Below are 24226 nucleotides of genomic sequence, written 5' to 3'. Positions count from 1 at the left end.
CTGCAGGACCCCTTCACAGCTGTACCCAGATTGTGTTTCATTTGGTAACCAGGGGACAGGAATCTTGGAGTGACATCTTTCAAGGTTCCACCTACCACAGACAGAATTTCACTTATCCTGTCGTTTTGCCTTGGGGCCAAATAATTCTCTGGAATCAGCAGGTAGACCTGGACCTTTTCCTTATTAAGCTAGGACACCTTTCTGCAGGGCTGCTAGAGTTTCTACTGGGGTCCTACAAGGGCTAGAGAGTTTCCGGGATGTTTCTGGTTAATCCTCTTAACTCAATATGACTTTTACCACTGCAGATAAATTTCCAACTACATAATAATGATTTACCAAGATCAGGAACTTCACCAGTGTAGAAGTCCATTTCTGACCTCAAGCGTGCTAACTTGTGTTACTATGGTGGCTGTGGTAGGGATAGCTAGCTGACTGACTAGTAGTGAATGGTCTGCTCTTGAGTGTGGCCTTATGATTAAAGGCTAGTTAACCTCTGGGGTCTGTATTCCAGATTAAGACAACTAATTGCTTTTAGGCAGTAGATTAAAGGCACCCAACATACATTTATATCACATTAACTATATTGAAGTGTTTGGAAATAAAATTTAGGCATTGTGATAAAGAGTTTTGTTTCCTCATCTGAGAGCTTTAGGAGAGCATGTTGATATCTTTCTTGTTCTCACCCTGGGCCTGGCATGCAGTGGATGCCAGTGGATACTTGAGTAAATAAAGAATTAATTACTTTATTAATTTTTATGAATTAATGCATTTCCATGCTTTGGTATATAAAGACAGTACAGTGTAGGAACAGCAAACTGCATTGGAAGAAAGTGGCAACATTACTCAGGGTACATATTTTGTTGAGCTTGGGGTTTATTGTACTCAAAGTGCTGGAAACATGCACACTATAAACTGAGACTTGAAAATCTTTGTCAACATTTATTTTAAAGCTGATATATTGAAAGGAATATGGCTCCATCTTGAAACACTGTTTTCCTACTAGATTTAAGTGCCTGAATGGCAATGCACGTTTATATCACACAGTGCCTTGTGCATTGGGTGAATAAATAAAGGCTGTCTACCCTTCTCAATGCACTCTTAAAAAAATAAGGTATTTGCAATAAGAAAAAGGAGGCTTATTGAGAGTAATGTTAGGTAACTCTTGTATTTCAATCATCATTAGCAGGTGGCCCATTGTTTTCCTCTCACCAGTTTTTTCTTCCGTAGAATTAGCCTGCATTTTCCCAGACCTTACCTGTCTTTAGAGGAGGTTATATACAGTAGTAACAACTCAGGTTGCACTGACTTACTGTCCTCCTCTCCCTACACAAGGCCCCAGGCAGTCATAAAAGTGTTTCTAGAAGTTTCTGGAAGCCCCCCCAAGGGGCAGACCAGAGAAGCTCTTGCTGATGCACTTCTCCTGAAGCCTTACCTTTCATCAGCTTCCAGTACCCAAGATGTAGAGCTGGCTGGGGAGCCTCTTGCTGCCTTTGTCCATCCCTGGAGTAGAGCCATCTCCAGCAGCATTTTAGGTTTTTATATGCAGTCTCTCCCCTGCTTCTTGTAGGAGAAATCCAGGTGATGGACAGCACACTGTGCTTGAAATTGCCCTCACTTTGGGTGGAGGCTTCCTGACTGGGGTTGGTTCATTGTCTGGCTCCTTCCCTCAAAGTGAATCCTCCCAAGAAGCTCTCACTCCTCCCAGGTAGGGTTGTGAGCAGTCCCACCAGCTCACCTGCCCTGCCTCAACTCAGCACAGGACAAAGCAACAAGAGAGGACACCTTCATCCCATTTACAGTGTTTGGTGTTCCCATTGTGCCCTCAGGCCAAATTCCTCCCTTTCTCAATTCGGACTGTGTCTCTTCCTCCCTCCAACACTTTCCTTTTGGGGCACAGGAGGGAGAGGGTCAAATGAAAGTGCTAAGTATTGTGCCTTTTAAAAATCCCGACTGTGATCTGATCGTTTACCAGAGTTTACCATTTGGGAACTGACTAATTAATGACATTTGCTTAAGTGATAAAGCTTCCCTCCCCCAAAGGAGATTCTCTTACTTATCCTTTTTATCATTCCCCTCTTGTTGTGGACATTTCCCAATGTAATATGAAAACCCCAGACCAGATAAAATTGAAAGGAACCTTTTCTGTAAAAGTTCAAGATGCTTAAAAAAGAAAACAAAAACAAAACCCTCTAAAATGATTGATAATACAAAGTTCCACTTTTCATAGTCTCCAGATGTTGTGAAAAATGTAAGACTGCTTTAAATGCAATAAATAGCCTCAGGTGTTCCACATCCCAAATACTGCTTTCATATATATAATTATTTTTAACTGAAACACTCAGAAATGTAAAGTAACCCCTGCCCTTCTGTCTTTCACTGCCTGGAGATAAAGCCCAGTTTGGTTTATTTCTGCCATCCCTTTTTAAAAATATTCCTTATATGGCAGTTTCTAAGCAGCAGAATAGTCAGCTATGTGATTAAAATGTCAAAAAGAGTAGGAAAACTGGCCGCTGGGAAAAGTACATTTGGAGATTTCCATAGGCAGAGGACTGAATGGGAAGCATGCCTGCCTCTGAGGCTGGAGACTGAAGTGATTAAGGGTGGGCTGCTGATCCCCCTCCCAGGCTGACACAGCTCCTGCTGAACTGTGAAAGGAGATGGCAGGAGCTCTTCTTGTGCAAGCTGAGTACTGGATGCCTATTTAACCTCTTCAGGGCACAATCTGTGTCTCTTTGTCTTAAGAGCCCTTTATCTTTAAAGTCGAGGACCCTTCCCTTGTATCACATAGTAGAGAATGGGAATGGGGGGTGGGGGAATCAGGGTGAGGTAAAGGATCCATAGTTACTATGAAATGAGTTATAATTGAGAACAATTCCCATTTATGATTGAGAACATTCTCCATTGGTACCCCAGCCATGACCCTAGACTCTGCTTAGACCTGAGGGAAGAAGGGTGGTTGGTCCTCCTTAGGGGCCCTGCCCATGGTAGCCTATGCTTTTCTACTTGATACTCTTGGTACCAAAGCATGGCCATGGTCCCAGCCATACCTAGTAAGTATATCAGAATCTTCATTTTTTTAAAGAAGTTCATTTTGTTGGGATGAGCACTGGGTGTTGTATGTAAGCCAATTTGACAATAAATTATGTATTTTTTAAAAAGTTCATTTATTTTGAGAGGGTGAGTAGGGTAGGAGCAGAAAGAGAGGGAGGGGAGGGAGGGAGATAGAGAATCGCAAGCAGTCTCCACACTGGCAGCATAGAGTCTTACATGGGGCTTGATCTCACAGACCATGAGTTCATGACCTGAGCCAAAATCAAGAGTTGAACTTTAACCAACTGATCCACCCAGGCACCCTTCCTACTGTTTTTTTGTTTTTTTGTTTTTTTTTAAGTAATCTCTACACCTAATATGGGGCTTGAATTTTCAACCCCAAGATCAGGAGTCACATACTGTATCGACAGAGCCAGCCAGGCACCCCTAGCTGATTTTCAAGCTAATACCTGACAGTCTTGTATCATATCATTTCTAAGGAACTCTTGCCTTAAAACATAATAGCCAAAGTACCATGCTTTCTGCATAATTAGTATGTAGCATTATATTCTGGCTAATTTGCAGGGATTAACCTGATAGGGAAGGGCAAGGGAGATTACTTTAAGGTAGTTTATGCTTGGGAACATTGAGCATTTTACTTTAAACAAAGAGCTGTGTGTAGGGGCACCTGGATGTTCGAGGTCTGCTGTTACCCCAGAGCCTTCTTTGGATCCTCTGTCCCCTTCTTTCTGCCCCTTGCCCCACTTGGGCTAGCGCACGCTCGCTCGCTCGCTCTCTCTCTCTCTCCCCCCCCCAAAAAAAAAAAAATTAAAATTTTTAAAAAGCTGTGTGTAGAAGGCAGCTGGGTAGTAATATCCTTGAGTAAGAGGGTAGTAGGGAGATGGAATTCTCAATTTGGGTCTGTTGATAAGGAATGCGGCCACTTCATTTTGGGGGAGTTTTTTTTTTTTTTCAGTGGCATGGAAATCAGTGTCATTGTGGTTTAATAGACAGCAATTCAGGTGTAAGATGGGTGTCTGGTGATCACATGCCTCCTAGTGGGGTAGCCTCTCTTCTCGTCATCCTTCAGTCATTCTTATCAGTTGCCCACCACATGGATCCTAGGTGCCCTTTGTCGTGGTAGCCCCTTGGGTAGTGGAAGCAGTAACTCTCCTCATTCTGGAGGGTGTTCCTCCTGTTTTGTCTGATTCCTCAGAGTCCTTTTCTTGTTTCAGTTGGTGTCTTTCAGGACCTTTCCTTGACCTTCTGATTCTAGTTTGTATGTTGGGAGGAACAAAGAAGCTGATTGAAAGTGCCGGATAGGTGTTGAGGTATTGAGGACAGGCTTTGTAATACAGTGGTCAGGGATCTACCATTTCTTTCTTTCTTTTTTTTTTTTTTTTATTTTTTATTTTATTTTATTTTATTTTTTTATTTTTTTATTTTTTATTTTTTAATATATGAAATTTACTGTCAAATTGGTTTCCATACAACACCCAGTGCTCATCCCAAAAGGTGCCCTCCTCAATACCCATCACCCACCCTGCCCTCCCTCCCACCCCCCATCAACCCTCAATTTGTTCTCAGTTTTTAACAGTCTCTTATGCTTTGGCTCTCTCCCACTCTAACCTCTTTTTTTTTTTTTTTTTTTTAATGTTTATTTTTGAGAGAGAGAGCGAGAGCCAGTGCAAGCAGGGGAGGGACAGAGAGAGAGGGAGGTACAGAATCCTAAGCAGGCTCCAGGCTCCGAACTGTCAGCGCAGAGCACAATGCAGGGCTTGAACCTACAAACCTTGACCTGAGCTGAAGTTGGCTGCTTAACTGACTGAGCCACCTAGGAGCCCCAGGGATCTACCATTTCTTTCAGGGGACGTCCCCAACTGGTTACCTACAGGTCTTTTCTCTTGGTGACTTTCTCCAGAGAAGAATCCTCTAATGTCTCTCTCTGTCATGGTGTGAGTGCTCACTGCCTGTGTTTTCATGGCTAAACGCAGGGGTGCATCTGGGGCCTACCAATCCACATGTGGAATTTTTCTTAATCCCAGTTTTTTAGTTTAGCACTTAAGAGTTTAGCTCGAGTCTCTATGGTCTTGGCATTCAGCCTTTCCAGAGGGAAAACCTCAGCCTCCAGGATGAGAGAGAGAATGCTTCCTAGTTCTGAGGGTCTAATTCTCCCTTCAGTAGATTCTCAAGACCTGATCTTGTGTGCCTTCAGAGGTGCCTTGTGTCCCTGAGGCTAAGCCTTCCTGTCCCCTCCCCCAGTGCTAACCTTTTCTAGTCTGCTCAATTCACTGCTCCTTGGCAAACGGTTTCCCACTTTCAGAAGTTTGGTTTCTTGCCTATGGTGTTCTCCTTTTCCCATTGGTCTCTCAGATCCCTTTACTGCAACTTTAATGATATTTTGAAAAGGAGTGTTCATCTGCTATGTTTAATGGAAAGTGTGCAAAGATTCTCTAATGAGCAGTTGAGAGGAGGAAGGAACAAAACCTCTATAGTTATAAATTTTTCTTATTTTATAGCGTTTTGAGGTTCAGCTGTTTGTGGAAAGCACTTTAAATAAAAGGATCATGTTGAGAGCAGTTGTTTATACAGGCATACCTCATTTTATTGCACTTCGGAGATGTTGCATTTTTGCAAATTGAAGATTTGTGGCAACCCTATCTCCAGCAACTCTGTTGGCACCATTTTTCCAGCTGCATTTGCTCACTTCATGTCTCTGTGTCACATTTTGGTAATTCTCACAGTATTTCAAGCTTTTCCATTACTGTCTTACTGTGAATCTGTGGTCAATGATCTTTGTTAACTATTGTAATTGTTTTGGGGTGCCACGAACCATACCCATATAAGACAGAAACTTAATTGATAAATGTTGGGTGTGTTCTGAATGTTGCACCAATACAACAGTTTTGAAATTAGGCCACTTAATTTAACCCTATAATGTCCTCTAAGTGTTCAAGGGAAAAGAAGAGTCACATGTCTCTCACTTTAAATCAAAAGCTGGAAATGATTAAGCTTAGTGAGGAAGACATATCAAAAACCGAGAAAGCTAGCTTTGGCATCAGATAGTTAGCCAAGCTGTGAATGTAGAGGAAAAGTTCTTGAAGGAAATTAAAAGTGCTACTCCAGTGAACACATCAATGAAAGGAAAGCAAAAACAGCCTTATTGCTGATAGGGAGAAAGTTTTAATGATCTGGATAGAAAATCAAACTAGCCACCACCTTTTCTTAAGCCAAAGGCTAATCCAGAGCAAGACCCTAACTGTTTTCAATTCTGTTAAGGCTGAGAGAGGTGAGGATGCTGTAGAAGAAAAGTTTGATGCTAGCAGAGGTTGGTTCATGAGATTTAAGGAAAGAAGCCATCTTCATAACATAGAAGTATCAGGTGAAGCAGCAAGTGCTGACGTAGAAGCTGCAGCAAGTTATCCAGAATATCTAACTAAGGTCATTACTGAAAGTGGCTACGATAAACAACAGATTTTCAGTGTAGACGAAATCGCCTTCTATTGGAAAATCTCACCTAGGACATTCATAACTAGAGAAGAGAAGTCCATGCCTGGCTTTAAAGCTTCAAAGGGGTCAGGATGACTCTTGTTAGGGGCTAATGCAGCTGGTGACTTTAAGTTGAAACCAGTGCTCATTTACCAGTCTGAAAATCCTAGGGTCCTTAAGAATTATACTAAATGTATTCTGCCTGTGCTCTATAAGTGGGACAACAAAGCCTGGATGACAGGACTTCTGCTTCTGTTTACGACATCGTTTACTGAATATTTTTTTAATGTTTATTTATTCATTTTTGAGAGACAGAGTGTGCACAAGCTGGGGAGGGGCAGAGAGAGATAGAATCCAAAGCTGACTCCAGGCTCTGAGCTGTCAACACAGAGCCCAATGCGGGGCTCGAACTCACAGACCACAAGATCATGACCTGAGCCAAAGTCAGACACTCAGCCAACTGAGCCACGCAGGCTCCTTGGTTTACTGAATATTTTAAGCCCACTGTTGAGATCTACTCAGAATAAGATTGCTTTCAAAATACTTCTGCTCATTTACAATTCCCATGGTCACTCAAGAGCTCTGATAGAGATGTACAACAGGCTTAATGTTGTTTTCATGACTGTTAACATGGTGCTCATTTTGCAGCCTGACCAAGGAGTAATTCCAACTTCTAGGTTGTATTTAAGAAATATGTTTTGTAAGGCTATCAATCCCTCAGATACTGATTCCTCTGATGGGTCGGGCAAAATAAATTGAAAACCTTCTGGAAAGGATTCACCATTCTAGATGTCCTTAAGAATATTTGTGATTCATGGGAAGAGGTCAACATATCAACATGAACAGGAGTTTGGAAGAGGCTGATTCCAACCTTCAGCAATGACTTTGAGAGTTCCAAGACTTCAGTAGAGGAAGTAACTACAGATGTGGTGGAAACAGCAAGAGAGCTAGAATTAGAAGTGGAGCCTGAAGATGGGACTGAATTGTTGCAATCTCATGCTACAACTTTAATGGATGAGGAGTTGATTTTTATGGATAAACAGATAGTTTCTACTCCCCATGAAGATACTGTAAATATTGTTAAAATGACAACAAAGGACTTAGAATATTACATAAACTTAGTTGATAAAGTAGTAGCAGTATTTGAGAGGTTTGACTCTAATTATGAATGAAATTTTGTGGGTAAAATACTATTAAACAGCATCACATATAGAGAAATCATTCATGGAAGAGTCAATTGATGTGGCAAACTTCATTGTTGTCTTGTGTTAAGAAATCGCCACAGCCATCCTAGCCTTCAGCAACCACCACTGTGATCTGTCCACAGCCATCAACATCAAGGCAAGACCTTCCACCAGCAAAAGGATTACTAATCACTGAAAGCTCGGATGATAGTTGACATTGTTAACAGTAAAGTAATTCTTTAAAAAAAAAAAAACAACTCTATTTATTTTGAGAGAGAGAGCATGTGTGTGAGCCGGGGAGGGGCAGAGAGAGAGAGGAGGGGGGGAGAAAGAGAATCCCAAGCAGGCTCTGGATCTCACAAACTGTGAGATCACGACTTCAGCTGAAATCAAAAGATGCTTTGGACTGAGCCACCCAGGCACCCCAATAAAGTAATTCTTTTTTTAAAAAAATTTTTTAATATGAAATTTATTGTCAAATTGGTTTCCATACAACACCCAGTGCTTATCCCAAGTAATTCTTAATTAAGGTATGTACATTGTTTTTTAGACATAATGCTATTGCACATGTGACAGACTACAGTGTGTACATAATTTCAAATGCACTAAGAAACAAAAAATTCATTTGACTCAATTTATTGCAAGATCTGCACTATCTCACGTAAGCCTGTATTCATTTCATAATATTCAACTCCTAGTAAAAGGGGTGATCAGAGACAAATAAATATGAATAAAATATTTGTTGACTCTGCTAAGTCCATGGATGACCAGGTGATGGTAGAAGTTTCCCCTGCTCTGGCCTTTTGTAGGACTGCATGTTTTATCTGGGTTTCCCACTTTTATAAGTACTGAGTGGTGGTTGAGTACATGGGCTTCGAACCTGCATGGACCACAGAACTATTTGAATTCCTGTTTTGCCATGTGTGGGCTCTGAGCAACTTGTTTAACTGATTTGAGCTTCGGTTTCCTGACCTAAAAATGGAAATAGTGCTTTTCTCCCAAAGTTATTACCATTGAATGAATTAATGGATGTTAGTGCTTAGCCTTGTGGGTCCACCGAATACACGTTTTATTTCCTTTGGTATATTCTATGTCTCCTTTCCTATCTTGCATCCCTGTTTACTGTGCCAGGCACTGTTCCAATCCTGGGAATCCGTTCCACCTGGTCTCTGCTCTCATGGATGTTCCCCTTGGAGCAGGAGGCTTACGTGTTCATCTTTTAGCTCTGGGGTATTACTGAGGTCCAAGTTGGGGGAGGCTAGGGACCATGTTTGAATCCAGGTTTGCCCAATTCCAGACACTCTGCTCTTAATACCCTCACTCCTCAATGTTGAGTATTTCTTATCATTAGCAATTGACCTATGAACAAAATACAGTCCTAGACAATTGAAAGGATGGGCATTGATGCTTTCTGAAGGCTCTGGATGATGTTTCTGGGTGACGTTGGGGTTCGATGTTCCAATCATTCATAAAACCATCCATGTGAAACCATTCATATTTCATCCATGTGAAATAGACCACATTTTAAGAGAGTACTTACTGTTAGAAAATATTTTTGAAGGATATGCAGGGTAGGTAGATTGGAGCCTGGAAATAGATCTGATTAGATTTGCTGTTCCTTATACTCTGAAGACTTAAGGTGAGCAGAAATTTATAGGTGTCTCTTGAGCAATGGCATGCTGGTTGGGGCAGTTTGAATCAGTGGACAATAATAGTAAGAGCTTTACTTCTTTATTAGGGCAGATGATGGGGGAAGAGACGCCAGCCATCTCTTTTACCATAGATAATAGGTCAGGAACCAAAAGTGTAGAAAGGTTCTCATGTTTGTCCTGGTTCCATTTCTTCCTGCCCTGTTAGGGCCCTTTCTTCTAGTTTCTGGCTCCTCTACAGCAAATACTTTTTAGTATCCCCTTACCCTCCCCGCCCTCCTCCCCTACCAGTCTTCTCTCCATGCGTATTTGTATACAGATATGTGTATTTTTAGATAAAATCTGAATGATGCTTTGTATTCTGTTGTATAGCCTACATCTTCCATTCAGATTGTGAGCAGGTCCTCCCTCTTCCCCCATAAGCATTCCATTTTAACCTTTGAAAAATCCTCTTTCTGACAGGGTTACATAAATTATGGAGATAGCCATGTGATTAAATGCTGCGTTAGCCATTTAAAAACCATGGTTTCTAAAGTTTGAAATAATAGCCCTATTTGTCAAGTACCATAAGCTTCTTTGATAACGTAGCCTGTTTTAATCTGTAGTACACTGTAGGTGGCGGGGAGTTGGATTATTTTTATACTGATGTAGATGCTCTTGCAGTAAGCCTTTAGATGGCAGCATCTCTCACCACAAACCATATTCTGACCGGAACTCCTCAGACTCCTAAGACGTTTGACACAGAAGGGTGCTCAGAATGTGCCCGATTCACCACCTCAGTGTGCCGAGACCCCAGAGAGTCGGGGCTATGGCTCAGGACTGAGCAGGAGGGAGGGCTGTCGACCCATATGCCACTCTTTCCACCATCCAGTCCCTTACTGGTGTGAAATGTTCCCTGCCTTTGTGGCCTTGTTAAAAGCACACTTTAAGGCAACCAAGGAAAATGAGAGTAAAGTGGGTGATTCTGGAACAAATGTGATGTTTGAAAGGAATAAAATAGGTGCTCTTTTTTTAAGTTGCTTTATTTAAATATAATTCACATATACAGTTCACTCCAAGTGTACCCTGTAGAAGTTTTTAGTATATTCCTAAGGTCATGCAGCCATCACCACTAACTTTAGGACATTTTTATCACTCCAGAAAGAAGTCTGATACCCCTTAGTCATTAGCCCACAAGCCTGCATATCCCCCAGCTCCTGAAAACCATTCATACTTGGTTTCTATAAATTTATCTATTCAGGGGGTGCCTGGGTGGTTCAGTCAGTTAAGCATCCGACTTCAGCTCAGGTCTTGTGGTTCATGAGTTCCAGCCCCTCATCAACCTCTCTGCTGTCAGCACAGAGCCTGCTTCAGATCCTCTGTCCACCTCTCTTTCTGCCCCTTCTCCACTGATTCTCTCTCTGTCTCTCTCTCTCTCTCTCAAAATAAATAAACTTAAAAAAAAAAGTTTAAAAAAATAAATAAATTTACCTATTCTGGATAATTCCACACTGGTGGACTCCTACAATATGTGATCTATGGGGACTGGCTTCCTTCCCTTAGCATAGTGTTTCATGCTGTAGCATGAATCAGTACTCCATTCCTTTTTATTGCCCAATAAGATTCCACTGTATGGGATATCACATTTTATAAATAGTTGATGGACACTTGGCTATTGATAGTGCTACTGTGCGCACAAGTATATAAACTTCTGTGTGGACATGGTGTGAACATAGAGGTGGAATTACTGGGTCATACAATAACTGTTTAACTTCTTGAGGAACTACCAAACTGTTTTCTAAAGTGGCTGCACCTGTACATTGCCACCACCAATGTGTGTGAGGGGGTCTATCCGTTCTTACTGAGAATTCCAGATTTTCTGATGATAAGTTGAGGTTGAGGGGGAGGTAAGAGATTGGACTTACGGGCTCTCTTGTGTCCCCAGTTGCCTGCTGCACTGGCCGCTGTGCTTTTCTGAAGGTGCCTCTGTCATGTGCCAAGAAAACCATCGCCTTCTGTGCCCCACACAATTGCCGTGCGTCACCAGTCTGATAAAATGCCTGCTCTCTGTGGTCGCTCAGAGCGTGTTGATCTTTCAGGCTGGCTGTTAGTAATCCTTGCCTCCTGACTTTGGAGATACCAAGCAACCCAACCGTCTTTGTCCCAGTTAGAGACAAATTCCAAATAAAAAACCCTTTGCCAAAAGCTGTCCAGGTTTGAACATGTCAAAATCACTCACTTGATGTACACCAAAGACAGCTGTAGAAACTTCATAGCAAAAGAGCGGCTTTTGTTTTTGTCAGAGTTTACATTCTCGAAACTGAGCTTACCCATTTCTTCTTTGGCAGCTCAGACTGGACATTCCCGTGTCTGTACTGAAATGACCGTGTGTGTATTCAAGGGAGGAGAAGGGGCCGGCTCTTCCTTTAGGCATATTTGGGTCCTGGTGAGGACACACACTGTACATTCTGAAGCTTTGTTTGCGTCTGGAAAAAATTAGCCACACTCAGATCTTTTCCACTGCAGGACCCGTCAGGAAGCCCAAGTATGTGGAAAGCCCCAGAGTGCCTGGAGATGCAGTTATAATACCGTTCAGAGAAGTGTCCAAGGCAGCAGAGCCCAATGAGAATGGTAAGAATGTGTTTTCAATAATTCCCCCCTCCTAAAGATTTTACATAATGATACTCCATTTCTGAGTGAAACTTGAGTGCCTCTTGTAGGAGGAAGCTTTGCCAAACTGAATGTATTTGGGAGATTTTTTTCCCCTTGGGCAGTTATACAGACCTGTTTAGCTAATGTAAATTCTTGGAGTTATATACACAGTATAGGAATAGTTGAGTGGTTGCATATGCATTGTTTAAGGGTTGAGTCTTCTTTCCTCTCAATTTTGACCTCCCAGGCTTTGGGGGTGGAGGGGGTAGGTGGGAATAAGGAAAGCCTGCCAGAAGATTGCTTCCGGTGCTTTTTTGTTTTTGTTTTTTTTTTTTTGCTACTCCGTCGTTTTAGAGTATTCAACAGGCTTTGGCTGAAAAGCTAGCACTTTCACTAGACAAGTTTATGATAACTAGCTTTCTTAAAAGCATTTGATAGCTTTTGAAAGTTTTTTTTTTTGTGTGTGTGTGTGGTTTTTGTTTTGTTTTGTTTTGTTTTGTTTTTTTAGATCTAAAGTTGTTCTTCAGGGAATGTTGAAGTAAGAGCCGAAAAAAAAAAAATCCAAATTAATTGAAATCTTTAGTGGAGATATTTTATATATTTCTTTTTTCCTAGATCTGGAAACATGTCTAACAGACATTACAAATGATAGCATTTCATAAATGTATCCAGAGTTCTTTATTTTTTTTTTTGATCAGTTTGGGAATTTACCTGTTTGTTCTTTTCTGGGGGTAGCAGAGGCTCCCCAAGTCACAACTCTGTGGGCTTTAATTTGAATGTTTTGAACTTGTATCTCATTTTCCTGCAGAAACTTGTGGTTAGGAATCCTGGCCCATCTGGAGAAGCCCATTCTATCTTCAATGTCAATACTTTGTCATACAATGTCACAAACAACATCAATAGTTTGTGTAGTAATGCTGAAAGAGAAAACTCCCCCATATTTCTACTGTGGGACATCTGGCATTTTCCTTGCCCCAGTTGTGGGTAGTCAGGAATATAGCTCTTTGATGTTGTAACTGCTGTGTGTGCATTTTGTGTTTCTGCTGATATATAGTATGGAGTGGTACAGAGGAGGATATGGTAGGAAAATGGAATAGGATGGTGGTGAAAATAAACCTAAAAATGAGCTAAGAGGAGGAATTGGCAGAAGATAAAAATAAGAGTTTAGGATGGGTGGGAGATGAGACAGGGCCAGGAGCTGGGCATTCTGGGCAGGGAAGAGATACTGCTGCCTGTGTGTTAGCATGAGAAATTTTACCCTTTCCCTTCTGTCCAGGTATCTAGCTGTTTGGTTTGGGTAAGAGGTTTACACTAAGACTTGTGCTGAGGAGGGACAAGGGTGCCACGGGAGTGGTGGTAAAGAGGGGAGAGTCCCCAGTGGTGTGTGGTTAGGATGGCCATCCTACAGACATGAAGACTCTCTTGGTGGTGAATTCACGTGTGCAGGGTGTCTACTTTTAGATCTGTTCTGTCATTTCTGTTCTGGGGGTTGAAAGGAAAATAAAAACCTGATCCTTTGAAGTGAATATCAATAATCAAATTTGCCAAGCTGTTTGCCCATTTCAGAACAAGCCTCCCGTTACCCTCATCACCACCCGCCAGAGCCTTTGAAGTTCTGGTAAACGCCCTTGGTGTTTTGGCTGGCCAAACACGGCCATGATGTTACCTTTCTCTCCCTGGGGGGGGGAATATCGCGGAGGTCCTGTTCTGTTGAGAGTTTAGGACTCCTTCTGGGATACGAATGGAGGAGAAATTTAAGAATTGTATTGGGCAAAGAAAAGATGTTATAAATAGCTCCCATTGTCAACTTTTCTCCTCTTGCCCAAGGCAGAATTGGCTGTCGTTCTTGGGGGGGAGGAGGCATTCTCGTGCCTGGCTGCCAGGTGAGCTAATTCAAGCGTAAAGATTGATATTGCTCCCGCAGCCTGCATTTTGCATGTGCCCTCACTGCTGAGACCCTAGCTCTCAGATTCAGCATCGTCAGTCTCCTAGTGGGCTGAAGTTTTGACATACCAAGTGGCTGTGAACATGGACCAGAAGTTTTGTCTACAGGTAGGGTACATTTTCTTCTTTTTAAGTGTCCAGAAAAAGAGAAAGAGGTAAAGTTGATGTTTGTAATCATGTGGCCTTGTGTGGATAGCCATGAAGGTGGTGGAAGCCCCAGCAGTTAGCTGTTGGTTCCTGAGAAAGTGGTCGCTTAACACAATTTAGCTTGGCAATTAGTAAAGGATGGTGTATTTTGTAATCCCCATGGAATCCTTTACATTTCAATAGCGTTAATTAAGTCTGCCATATTAAAGTGTAAATTTTATGTCCAGGTCAGTGAACCTAAAGGAGAGGCTGGAGCAAACTAAAACTAATTGAGTTTGGGTATTAACCCAAGCATGTACTGATGTATGGTGGACAAACCCTAATTTCTAGGGTTTAATATCAAACATCATCACTTAAATTTTAATTCAAAACTTGGTCTTACACTTTTCATATTTTCTTTGGGATTTTTTTTTTTTAATATCTTAAAATGCGTTTTTGGATGCTGTTAATAACAAACAGCTCTTTGTGAAATGGTTTTGAAATTTCCCGTAGGCTCATGAAATATCAGGTTACTACTGAATATTTGAAATACCCTTCCCAGACTAAGTTGCCTCGTTTTATGGTTTAGCTACATAAATTCTTGATTCTTAGCTGTTTGAAATTTAAATCAAAGTAAAACAAAACCAACGAGCACTTTGAATTTGTTCATTAACTTGTAAGTAATTATGATTATGTGAAATTGCATATTTTAGCTACCTGAGGAGTGGGTTATATGATATGGACAGATGAATATTTTTATTATATACCAAGAATCTATTAAAGTTTACATTCACCTGGAAACATCTTTAGAAAAAGATACTTTATTTAATATTTTAAAATATTTTGGAAAAATAGCATTTTCTACTCTGGGAAAAAAGAGTGACTTAATGAGCTCCTCAAACAGAATACAATCCCCTTTTTCCTGTCAAATGGTTCTAATAACCTGTGTGTGTCATACAGAATATGGTCTTTACAAATAAGCTTCCTATTGCTAAACCAACATATTGTTTACGGGGAGAATGTCATTTACCCACAAGACAATACTTCTGCCTTAAGGGGGAAAAAAAACCCCAGATAAATTAGAGAGGATTATTAAATTATAATAGGATTCGCAGCTATGTTTCTTTGAATTAGGGGCAACCATAATCCGTTTAGGTTTGCTTCCAACTGTCATTAGCTACTTGAGCAAGCTTTGATGGGGAGGGGTGAGAAAATTTTAGTCTAATGAGTCATTGCTTGGTGAAGATCAATCTCAAAACATGATGAAACTTCTCACCTGGCAGTATAGTTAGGAAGTAAAATGAGCACGTATGAAACAGCAGAATAATTACATGCACAACTATCTTGGGGGGCGTAAGGCTTTTTTTAAGATTTGTTTAAATACTGGTGCCTGATGTTTTTGATTATTTCAGATGTTCAAAAAGATGTAGAGAATGAAAAGCTATAAAGAACATGGCACCTATCTACCTACTACTCAGTTTAAGAAATAAAACATAACTATGTTTCCTCCTGATCATATTCCCCTTCCTTTACCAAGAGGTAACCTTGCTTCTGCTAATTTAATTTTCAGCCTCTTAGAATAGTGGTAGGCCATTTGACCAATAGTTGAATAAGGTTTTAGTTAGATGAAAGCATAGAAGGAAGATGTGCCTTGTATGTGCTATGGAAGAGAGATTAGAGGTAGAGTATCCATTCATTCTGCATTTCCTTAAATAAATATTAATTAAATTCTGATGCTGTGAAATGCACTATGATGGATGCTCTTTGAGATGGGCTATCAAGCATAGGTTCTTATTTCATGGAGCCTTAGAGTCTGGTTGGGGTTTAAAGACCTATATATGCAGAGTGACTGTAACAGGAGAGGGAAGTAGTGTTGACCTATCCAAGCTGGTGTTGGGTGCCGGTGGGGGAGCTGAGCTGGGAAAGACTTGATTGCCTTAAGATTTACCTAGCAACAAAGTATAGAATGCAGTGGGGCACAGAAGAGACTAGGGTCGGGGAGATGGTTAGGAAGAGATGTCAGTTAGGTAAGACAGAGTAAGATCTCAAATGAGAACAGGATCAGGAAAGAAGGGGTGATGAGTAGGAAGATTCTTGAGAAATTGCATGGACCTGGGAGCTGAAGACACAAAGATGATGACTTCAAGGCTTTGAGGTGACATTAAGATGGCACTGAAAGAGAGGGAACCATCCATTTTGGTTTGAGTTCAGTTTCAGGCACGTTGAGTTTGAGATGCTGGTGGAACATGTAGGCACCGGTGCCCACTGAACGATTGGAAACTCAAACTGGGTGTGAAGGAAAAGTTCTGGGTATGAGCTTGACTTCCTTTTGTTTGGAGGGAATGTGATGGAACGAGATGTGTTAGACTGGGAAAAAGGCCACTGAGAGGAGAGGACTGAGAAACTTTGGTATTTTATTCATGAGCTGTGAATTGGCTGAAAGAGGCACCAGCAAAAGGGTAGGATAAGAATCCTCAGGACCACACAGTAATTCTGAAAACCATGGATTTCCTCTCTGAGTGTCTGTTACGACAGTTGCCACTTTCCTCCTTGGAGGACAGAGTATTTGCAAGGTCAAAAACTATAGGAAAGTCAAAAGAGGAGATTGGTCATTTAAAAAGAAAAATATCACCGTGCCTTACAGGGCTGTTTCAGGAGGTTTGTGAAGGTGAGTGAATTTAAGTTGCAGGTAGGTGAAAGGGAAATGTAATTGGTGAGGATAAACCATTGCCTTTTTACCCCAAGGCTTTGAGCAAGTAAGGGAAGATGAGAGATCAGTTAATAGGTTGAGAGGCGTACATACACTAGTTTTTAATGATTTTAAAGGAAAGGGAGAACTTAGTATAGTTGAAGACTTAAAGTAGAGGTTCTCAAGGTATGGGCTGTGGACTTAGGAGCATCCCCAAGACCTTTACAGGGGTCTATGAAGTCAAAACTCTTTCCATAATGATATTAGGAATATACTTCCATTTCTCTTGCATTGACATGTGCACTGATGGTACAAAAGCAATTATTGGTGAGACTTCTGATGCCTTAGTGTGCATCGAGGTAGGGCCATCTGCTGTACTAGAGCTAGGAGTGGTATTTTTCACCACCATGCATTAGTATTAAAAATAACAACTCACTGGGTAACATCCCTGACAAAGTACTGAAAATAACAAATGTTACTAAATCTTGACCTTGACTGATCTTGTTAATAGTCTGTGTGATAAAATGGGAAGTCCCCATAAAGCAAGTCTGCTGCATGCTGAAGTATGATGGTTGTCCCAGAGAAAACCACTTGTGTGGCTGTTTGAATTGCAAGCTGACCTAGCCACTTTTTTTAATGGAACACCATTTTTACTTGAAAGAATGACTGGCAAGCCAGAGTTATTCAGAATTGGGTATTTGACACAACATTTTCTCAAAAAAGAACAAAATGAGCACGTCCTTTCAATTAAAAAATAAAACTGACAGGGATTAGTTGCCAATGATAAAATTTGACCTTTCAAGTGAAAAATCAGGTTTTTGGGATTTGCACTGGTCACGTTGAGTTTGATGGCTTCTCAGGACTTTTCATTTGAGATGAGATATTAATGAATGTGATATTTTGGTATTGTATAATAAATGTGTCAGCACTTATAGGATCTGCAAAACTAATATTTTCCAAATCATCTGATGCATGATGTTAAGAAATCATGCATGGCTAACTAAGTCCATTTGAAGCTTATAACAGATCATGGACTTTTATTGTAACAGAGTGCAAAAAGTATATTGATACGGATTCAAAGTCAAAACTAGAACTAACCTTTAAGAAATTGCTACTTGTCAAGTTTTGGTGAGGTATCAGAGAAGAATGTAATTAACTGAGAAGGTTCCTCCCTTTCCCAGCTGCATATCTCTCTGAGGCCACACATCTTCACATGCTTCACCCAAAAGAACGTATCACAACAGATTAAATGCAGAGGCAAACGTGAGAATCTAGCTGTCTTCTGTTAAATCAGACATGAAAAAGAATTTGCAAAAGTGTAAAACACTGCCATTCTTGACTTTGAAAATACTTTGGGGGTGCCTGGCTGTCTTGGTCAGTAGAACATGTGACTCTTGATTTTGGGGTTATAAGTGTGAGCCTCACGTTGAGTGTAGAGATTAAAATCTTTGGGAAAACACTTTTTTAAATGTTTTTATTTATTTTTGAGAGAAAGAGAGAGCACAAGCAGGGGAGGGTCAGAGAGAGAGCGAGACACTGACTCTGAAGCAAGCTCTGGGCTCTTCAGCTGTCAGCACAGAGCCCTATGTGGGGCTCGAACTCAGCAACCACGAGATCATGACCTGAGCCGAAGCTGGATGCTTCACTGACTGAGCCACTCAGGCGCCCCCCCAAAATATTTTTTATTAAAAATGTTTAGCATGTAAGTTTTACTAACTTAGAATGGATTAACATTGATTCTTAAAAATTCTTAGTTTTAATTTCTAATGTGATAAACATCAATAATTCATATATGCCAAAGCTCTTTGGAGTCCTCGTTTTTAAGAGTGTGACAAAAAGTTTGAGAACCACTGGCTGTGAGGAAGGAAAAGAAGACGGTGAAAATTTTTTAAAAAGATGAGAAAATTGATCCAGAGTCCGATAGTTATCTAGACTTGAGAGGATGAGGACTTGATAAGTGGCGGTATGACTGGAAAGAAAAAGGCTAATTCAGGAGACATTTTGAAAGAGGAAGTGGTAAGATTTGGTGACAGTTTCAATGGGTGAATGAGGTGGAGTGCTTAAAGACAACTTGTGCAATAACTATGTTTTTGTATTAAGGACTAGAAGCCAATTATTGACAGAGTCAGCTCAGGTTCACGGATAGATGCTCCTCTATAAATAACTGTTTTTGTAAATTCAATTTTGTAAATTGATTTTGGCTCAGGTCATGATCTCGTGGTTTGTGGGATCATGCCCCATGTCAGGCTCTGTGCTGACAATGTGGAGTCCGCTTGGGATTCTCTCTCTGCTCACACACAAGCATATGCGTGTGCTTGCTCTCTCTCGCTCTCTGAAATAAACTTAAAAATAAAAATGAAAGCAGTTAAGTGTGGGCCAACGTGGAACAGTTTGATAATTAGAAAAAGGAAGGAAATTTGTTGTCATGAAGGAATAGTGAGTTCATAGAAAGTTAAATAAGGCAGAAGAATCATAAAAAACTATGTTTAATAGGTAAGATAAATACAAGCACGTTGAATATAGATAGGAATCCATGACACCAGAAAATGAAATAATAGTGAGAAAGTGGGCTCTTGGTGTTAAAATTGGTAGAAATAATGACCAACTTTGATATCACATCTTATTTCAAAGATGCTTGGTGTGTAAGGTATTTTCTCATTTTTTTCATCTTCTTTATTATTATTATTATTATTATTATTAAGCTCACAACCTATAAGAAGTGGGTTATGGCTACTTCCCTCATGAAGAAATTGAGGGTTACAGAAGTTCACGCTGTAAGTGGTCCAGAATAGTTTTGGCCAGGAGAAGTCCTTTCTTCTGAGACTGTAGGGAAGGATAAGGGGATGGTTATAAGGGGCACAAGTGGATTTGAAGTGAGGATGGTGGTAATTGGGAAGGTGGTCCATTTATGGACCATACCTGAGGGTTGGTGTCCCAAACGTAGTCCAACAAGGTGTGGGTAGTTAACAAGAGACAAGAAGTGACCTGAAAAATTCTCTTTGCCTTCCTCCACTTGGTTATTTCATAATGGTGTCCTGTTGAAGATTCCATGAAAACATTACTGGGAAGGAATATCACTCCCCATTTGTCTAATAGAGTCCCAGGAAGTATGAGGCCAATTATCCTTTCAACTCCAAATGCAGCCATCATAAATTCCTTGGATATTTAAATCTGTGAGATATAAAGTGTTGCTAAGAGATGATGTCTCTCTAGTACTTATCCCACTTGTTTTGGGTAAGGTACACCTATTATTGATGAGTGATTTAGTATTAACTACATGAATGAAAATACTTGCCATTTAGAGTATCCCGTTGGATTTTGGTTTGGAGATAATTTTGTAGTAAGAATTAGTTCCAAGAACATCTTATCTTACTGTTCAGATCTCAGTATTTGGTGATCGGCTGTGGAAGTAGAAATTCATTTTAATTTCACAGTCTAGTATACCAGCGTGAGTTCCCAGGCAACTCATCTCTCCCAAAATGGCACCATCACTCTTCACCCAGGGGTCCTTCTGCCAGAATGAAAAGTTAGCCAGAGAGAAAGCTCTGTGCATTAGGGAGGGGAAAATGCAGACGGCTTGACATGGATTGAGGAATTCAGACTGAAGAGGGCTTCTGAGGGGAAGGTCACTAGAATGACATTTGAGAAGAGAGAATTATATGAAGAGACAGTTGGGAAGCTTTTGGACGAAATGAAATTGCAATGGCTTACTGGATGCTAAACCTGAAATAAAGGACATCTATTCATCCCGATTCCAGGTCAGGTTTGAGAACTTTAGGGGCATTCAAATCCAGGTTGAATGGTTAGGAGAACAAGTTGTTCATGAATTTGGAGGTGTCCTGTCAATTTAGACATTAAACCTGGAATTGCCATAGCTCCCAGCTTGTGGGCAAGGTTTAGATGAGGAATTAATTGTCTTTGCATAAATACATATGTTTTAATGAAAACCTTTGACAGTCTGGGGTGTCTGTCTACAGACACAGTGTGGAGGCAGCATTGACTCCTCGGGGGGTAACCCCCCCTGCCAAGGACCTACATGGGTTACAGGGTCTCGGAAGGAGCCCCACGTGAGCGATAGGCCGTGGCCTTGTTTGTCGTCAGGGTAAATTCTGTGGCAGCCAAGCCTGTGCAGCTGTTCTCTGTGCCTCCACAGCAGCTGCCAACTGGGAGTAGTTTCTGGCACTTTCCCTGGAGTTTCAGGTCGAACCAGAAGCTAGACATTCAGACATTCAAGGGCACAGTCACAATTTGGTAGCCGTATAGAGATTGTTTTGAAAGGCAAGGGGGACGTGTAGTAGAAAAACTGCTGAGTTCTGGCCCCTTACCCTCTTCTTTCCCTTTCCATCTGCATCCTGTTCTCTCCCTTTGGTCCAGCTGCCACCTGAGATAAAATAGCTGCCCTGTCTGAGCCTTGGGGCGAGGCTGTTCTGAAGTGTTCTGATCCTGTTCTGAAGTGGTTCAGCCCTTGGGTGTGCCTGGGTTTTACTGATTTGGTTTAGTTCCTGCCGCCTTTTCCCAAATGCCCAAAGTGCCTTGGGAATCAAAATGTGGTTGGAAATCTCTGGTGGGAAGGGGCCTTTTGTAGAGTGGCCTTCTGGGTGTGGTTGACCCACCCTGGGGTGCTCTTTTACTCTGTGGCTTGTGGCCGCTGCCCCTTCCTGTTACAGGTTTAACACAAATCATCTAGAAACATGCGGGCACTCTTAACCCAGAACAATCAGCCTTGGTTCTTTTACCCCTGTGGTTTTCTAGAGCAACTAAAAAACATCTAGGCTGGCAAACAGCAATTCTTACCACACACATTGGGAGTTTTGAGAGTAAGCAAGGGGTGGGATCCTTTTCCTTCCTTGAAGATACCACCAGCCTGGTTTTCCTTGTAGCTGCTATCCTGGGAGCATGACTGAGCAAAACTGATATGTGAGTGAGGATAATACAGATGGTCTTCTCAGCTCTACTTGTTTTGATTTTTGCGGTTCCTTAAAGAAGGCAAAGTTAGGGGGTGCCTGGGTGGCTCAGTCGGTTAAGCGTCCGACTTCAGCTCAGGTCACGATCTCACGGTCTGTGAGTTCGAGCCCCGCGTCGGGCTCTGGGCTGATGATGGCCCAGAGCCTGGAGCCTGCTTCCGATTCTGTGTCTCCCTCTCTCTCTGACCCTCCCCCGTTCATGCTCTGCCTCTCTCTGTCTCAAAAATAAATAAACGTTAAAAAAAATATATTTAAAAAAAAGAAGGCAAAGTTAGCATTGAACTTTGGTGGTGGAATTGTAGCTCAAAGGTAACACTGCTGTTTTGTGTTGTTCTTTCCTCATGTTATCTTTCTAAGACTCACCTGCAGATTTCCACGTCTAGGAAAAATTGGTTCATGAATGTATAGGTCTGAGTCTCTAGACAATTAACAGAAAAGAACAAAACATTGAGTGAGAGTATTACAGGTTGCATATTGCTTTTTAAGTTCTAACATCTGTAAGCAGAGTTTGCTTTATATGTTTTTTGTTTTTTTAATTCCCTGATGGATGCTGATTTAAAAATACAGGAAAGGTGTTAGAATGGTGTGAATATCATTTCGTCACCCTTAATTAAGTTCCCTTAAGCCTTTGGATACAAGGTTAACCTGTAGCTCAACATTTAAACCCAACAACAGAATGTGTTTAAGTGGGAAAAATAAGATGGCCAGCCGGTCAGGGAGGCCAGAGGAAGGACAGGTTCTAAGCATGCCCTGTGACCTTCAGGTTAACTGTGCTTCCAGCATTACTGTGGAGTGTGCTGAGAACACAGCCTGATTTTTCTACATCCCCATGTAAACAGCAGAGTGTATTCTTGGGCCTGGTCCCCTGGGACACATTTTGCTGGGTTTTAAAATCTTTGTTTCAGAGTGGATTCCTGACGATTGACCCCTGAGTTGGAGTTCTGGCTTTGACTTTTGACTACAGTGGGAATGGGGTATGCACAGGACATTTCCACCAAAGTAGTAATGCCCCTGTCTTGGTTAATGAGAGCTGAGATTTCAGTTGTACCCCAACATTTAAGTAGCCGAGGTCTCTGCCAGTATGCCACTGGGGTTTAACTTTATTTCAGCCTCTTGTGGGCGTTGGCCACCCTATGCTTTTAAAGAGTTAAGATGAAGGGCAGGCCTCTTTCTGCCTTTAGTGTCTGATGTATCCCTTTTTCACAGGACCTGGAAATAGGAATTGCTATCCTATAATCACACTGTGTTCTGATTCAGGTCAAATATTTCACTCTTTGCACTTGGAGTTTCTCTTTTACTGTTTTCTTAACCTGTCACAGCCTCTTAATTAGAATGTTTTGCTTGAGGACAGGCAGCATTGTCAAACTTTGTGCATTTTATAAAAATACACAAAAGCCCCAGACAAGCAGCTGCAGCGCGGACTCCTCCAGATGCAAACCTGAAATTCCCCAGAGGGGCATCTTCATTGTTTTCTCTCTTTGTTCCAGAAGCAAAGGCCGATAATGAACCGAGCTGTTCGCCGGCAGCTCAAGAACTGTTGACAAGGCTGGGATTTTTACTGGGAGAAGGGATCCCAAGTGCCACACACATAACCATTGAAGAAAAAAATGAAACCATGGTAATGCCTGAGGAAGACCCTGCATGTCCTACCTGCTCAGAGGATGAACGAAGGCATAACCGTCTTCTCCCCCTCTCTGAGTGAGGAAGTCCCTGTTCAGTCCATGAGTCTGGGCTGTTGTGTATTGAAGTTTACTTCGACAGTTTGTGATTTCTGCAGTGGGGAGGTGGGGAGAGGCAGAAGGGCGCAGAACTGAAGAAAATGTCCACATTAACCTTCAGGTCACTACCCAGGCAAGGGTAGCTAAATGAATTTAAGTGGCTGCAAGAATCTCCTAGTCATGATACTACTTTTATCTTTATAACACCATTCTTCTCAGCTGGCTGCTTTGGGATGTGCTTTCCTGCGCTTTTTCGTGGTGGGGGTTTTGGAGGGTCAGCGGGGTGAGGAAAAGATTTGTAGGAGATGAGGCAGAGACAAAATAAGAGGAGATCAAATGGTTCCTGCACGGGAGAGCACACTGCATCCTAGTGAATGGCAGCCTGCCGCTTCCCATTTGAGATGTATATGTCTGCATGGCCGTGAGGGGCCAGAGCCTCTGCCCCCTGGGAGGGTCTTTGCCAGGGTATCACACACTGATTGAGATTGCAGTGGCCATCAGCCTCCTTGCCCTGACCGCAGAGCCCATAAATCTTCAGGAATTGAATCAGGCTGCAGTGCTCGTGAAACATTACAAAAACAGAGTTCCCAGATTTTCCGTACAGAGGTCAAAGAACCCATTTGTCTTCTGCAGACTTTAAATGAAAGGAAGTCTGCCTGCTTGCTATTTCTGTTTTATGAATGTGCATTCCCACTAAATTATTTCTAAGACTGCCCTTTTAATTAAAAAAAAAAAAAAAGAAATCACAAGGGAGGGGGACAGAACAAGGATATTTCTCTTCTAAAATTTGGAAGACCACATA

At 41.5% G+C, this 24226-nt stretch overlaps 1 protein-coding gene across 1 annotated transcript in view; it reads left to right on the top strand.

Annotated features, from left to right (window-relative positions):
- Positions 1 to 11781: 11781 nt before the first annotated feature.
- Positions 11782 to 24226, top strand: part of TANC1 (tetratricopeptide repeat, ankyrin repeat and coiled-coil containing 1) — a gene marked incomplete at its 5' end in the record, with an annotated part of 90369 nt that continues 77924 nt past the window's right edge. Inside the window, 2 exons of the mRNA XM_049616110.1 lie at positions 11782 to 11962; positions 23194 to 23324. Of these exons, the coding sequence (XP_049472067.1) occupies positions 11782 to 11962; positions 23194 to 23324 (312 nt within the window). The remainder of the gene's footprint in view (positions 11963 to 23193; positions 23325 to 24226) is intronic.

Source organism: Panthera uncia (assembly GCF_023721935.1).
Source record: "Panthera uncia isolate 11264 chromosome C1 unlocalized genomic scaffold, Puncia_PCG_1.0 HiC_scaffold_3, whole genome shotgun sequence".
In the NCBI taxonomy this organism is placed as follows: Eukaryota; Metazoa; Chordata; class Mammalia; order Carnivora; family Felidae; genus Panthera; species Panthera uncia.
The sequence above is the reverse complement of the archived record's forward strand: the minus strand, read 5'-3'. Positions and strand labels throughout refer to the sequence as shown.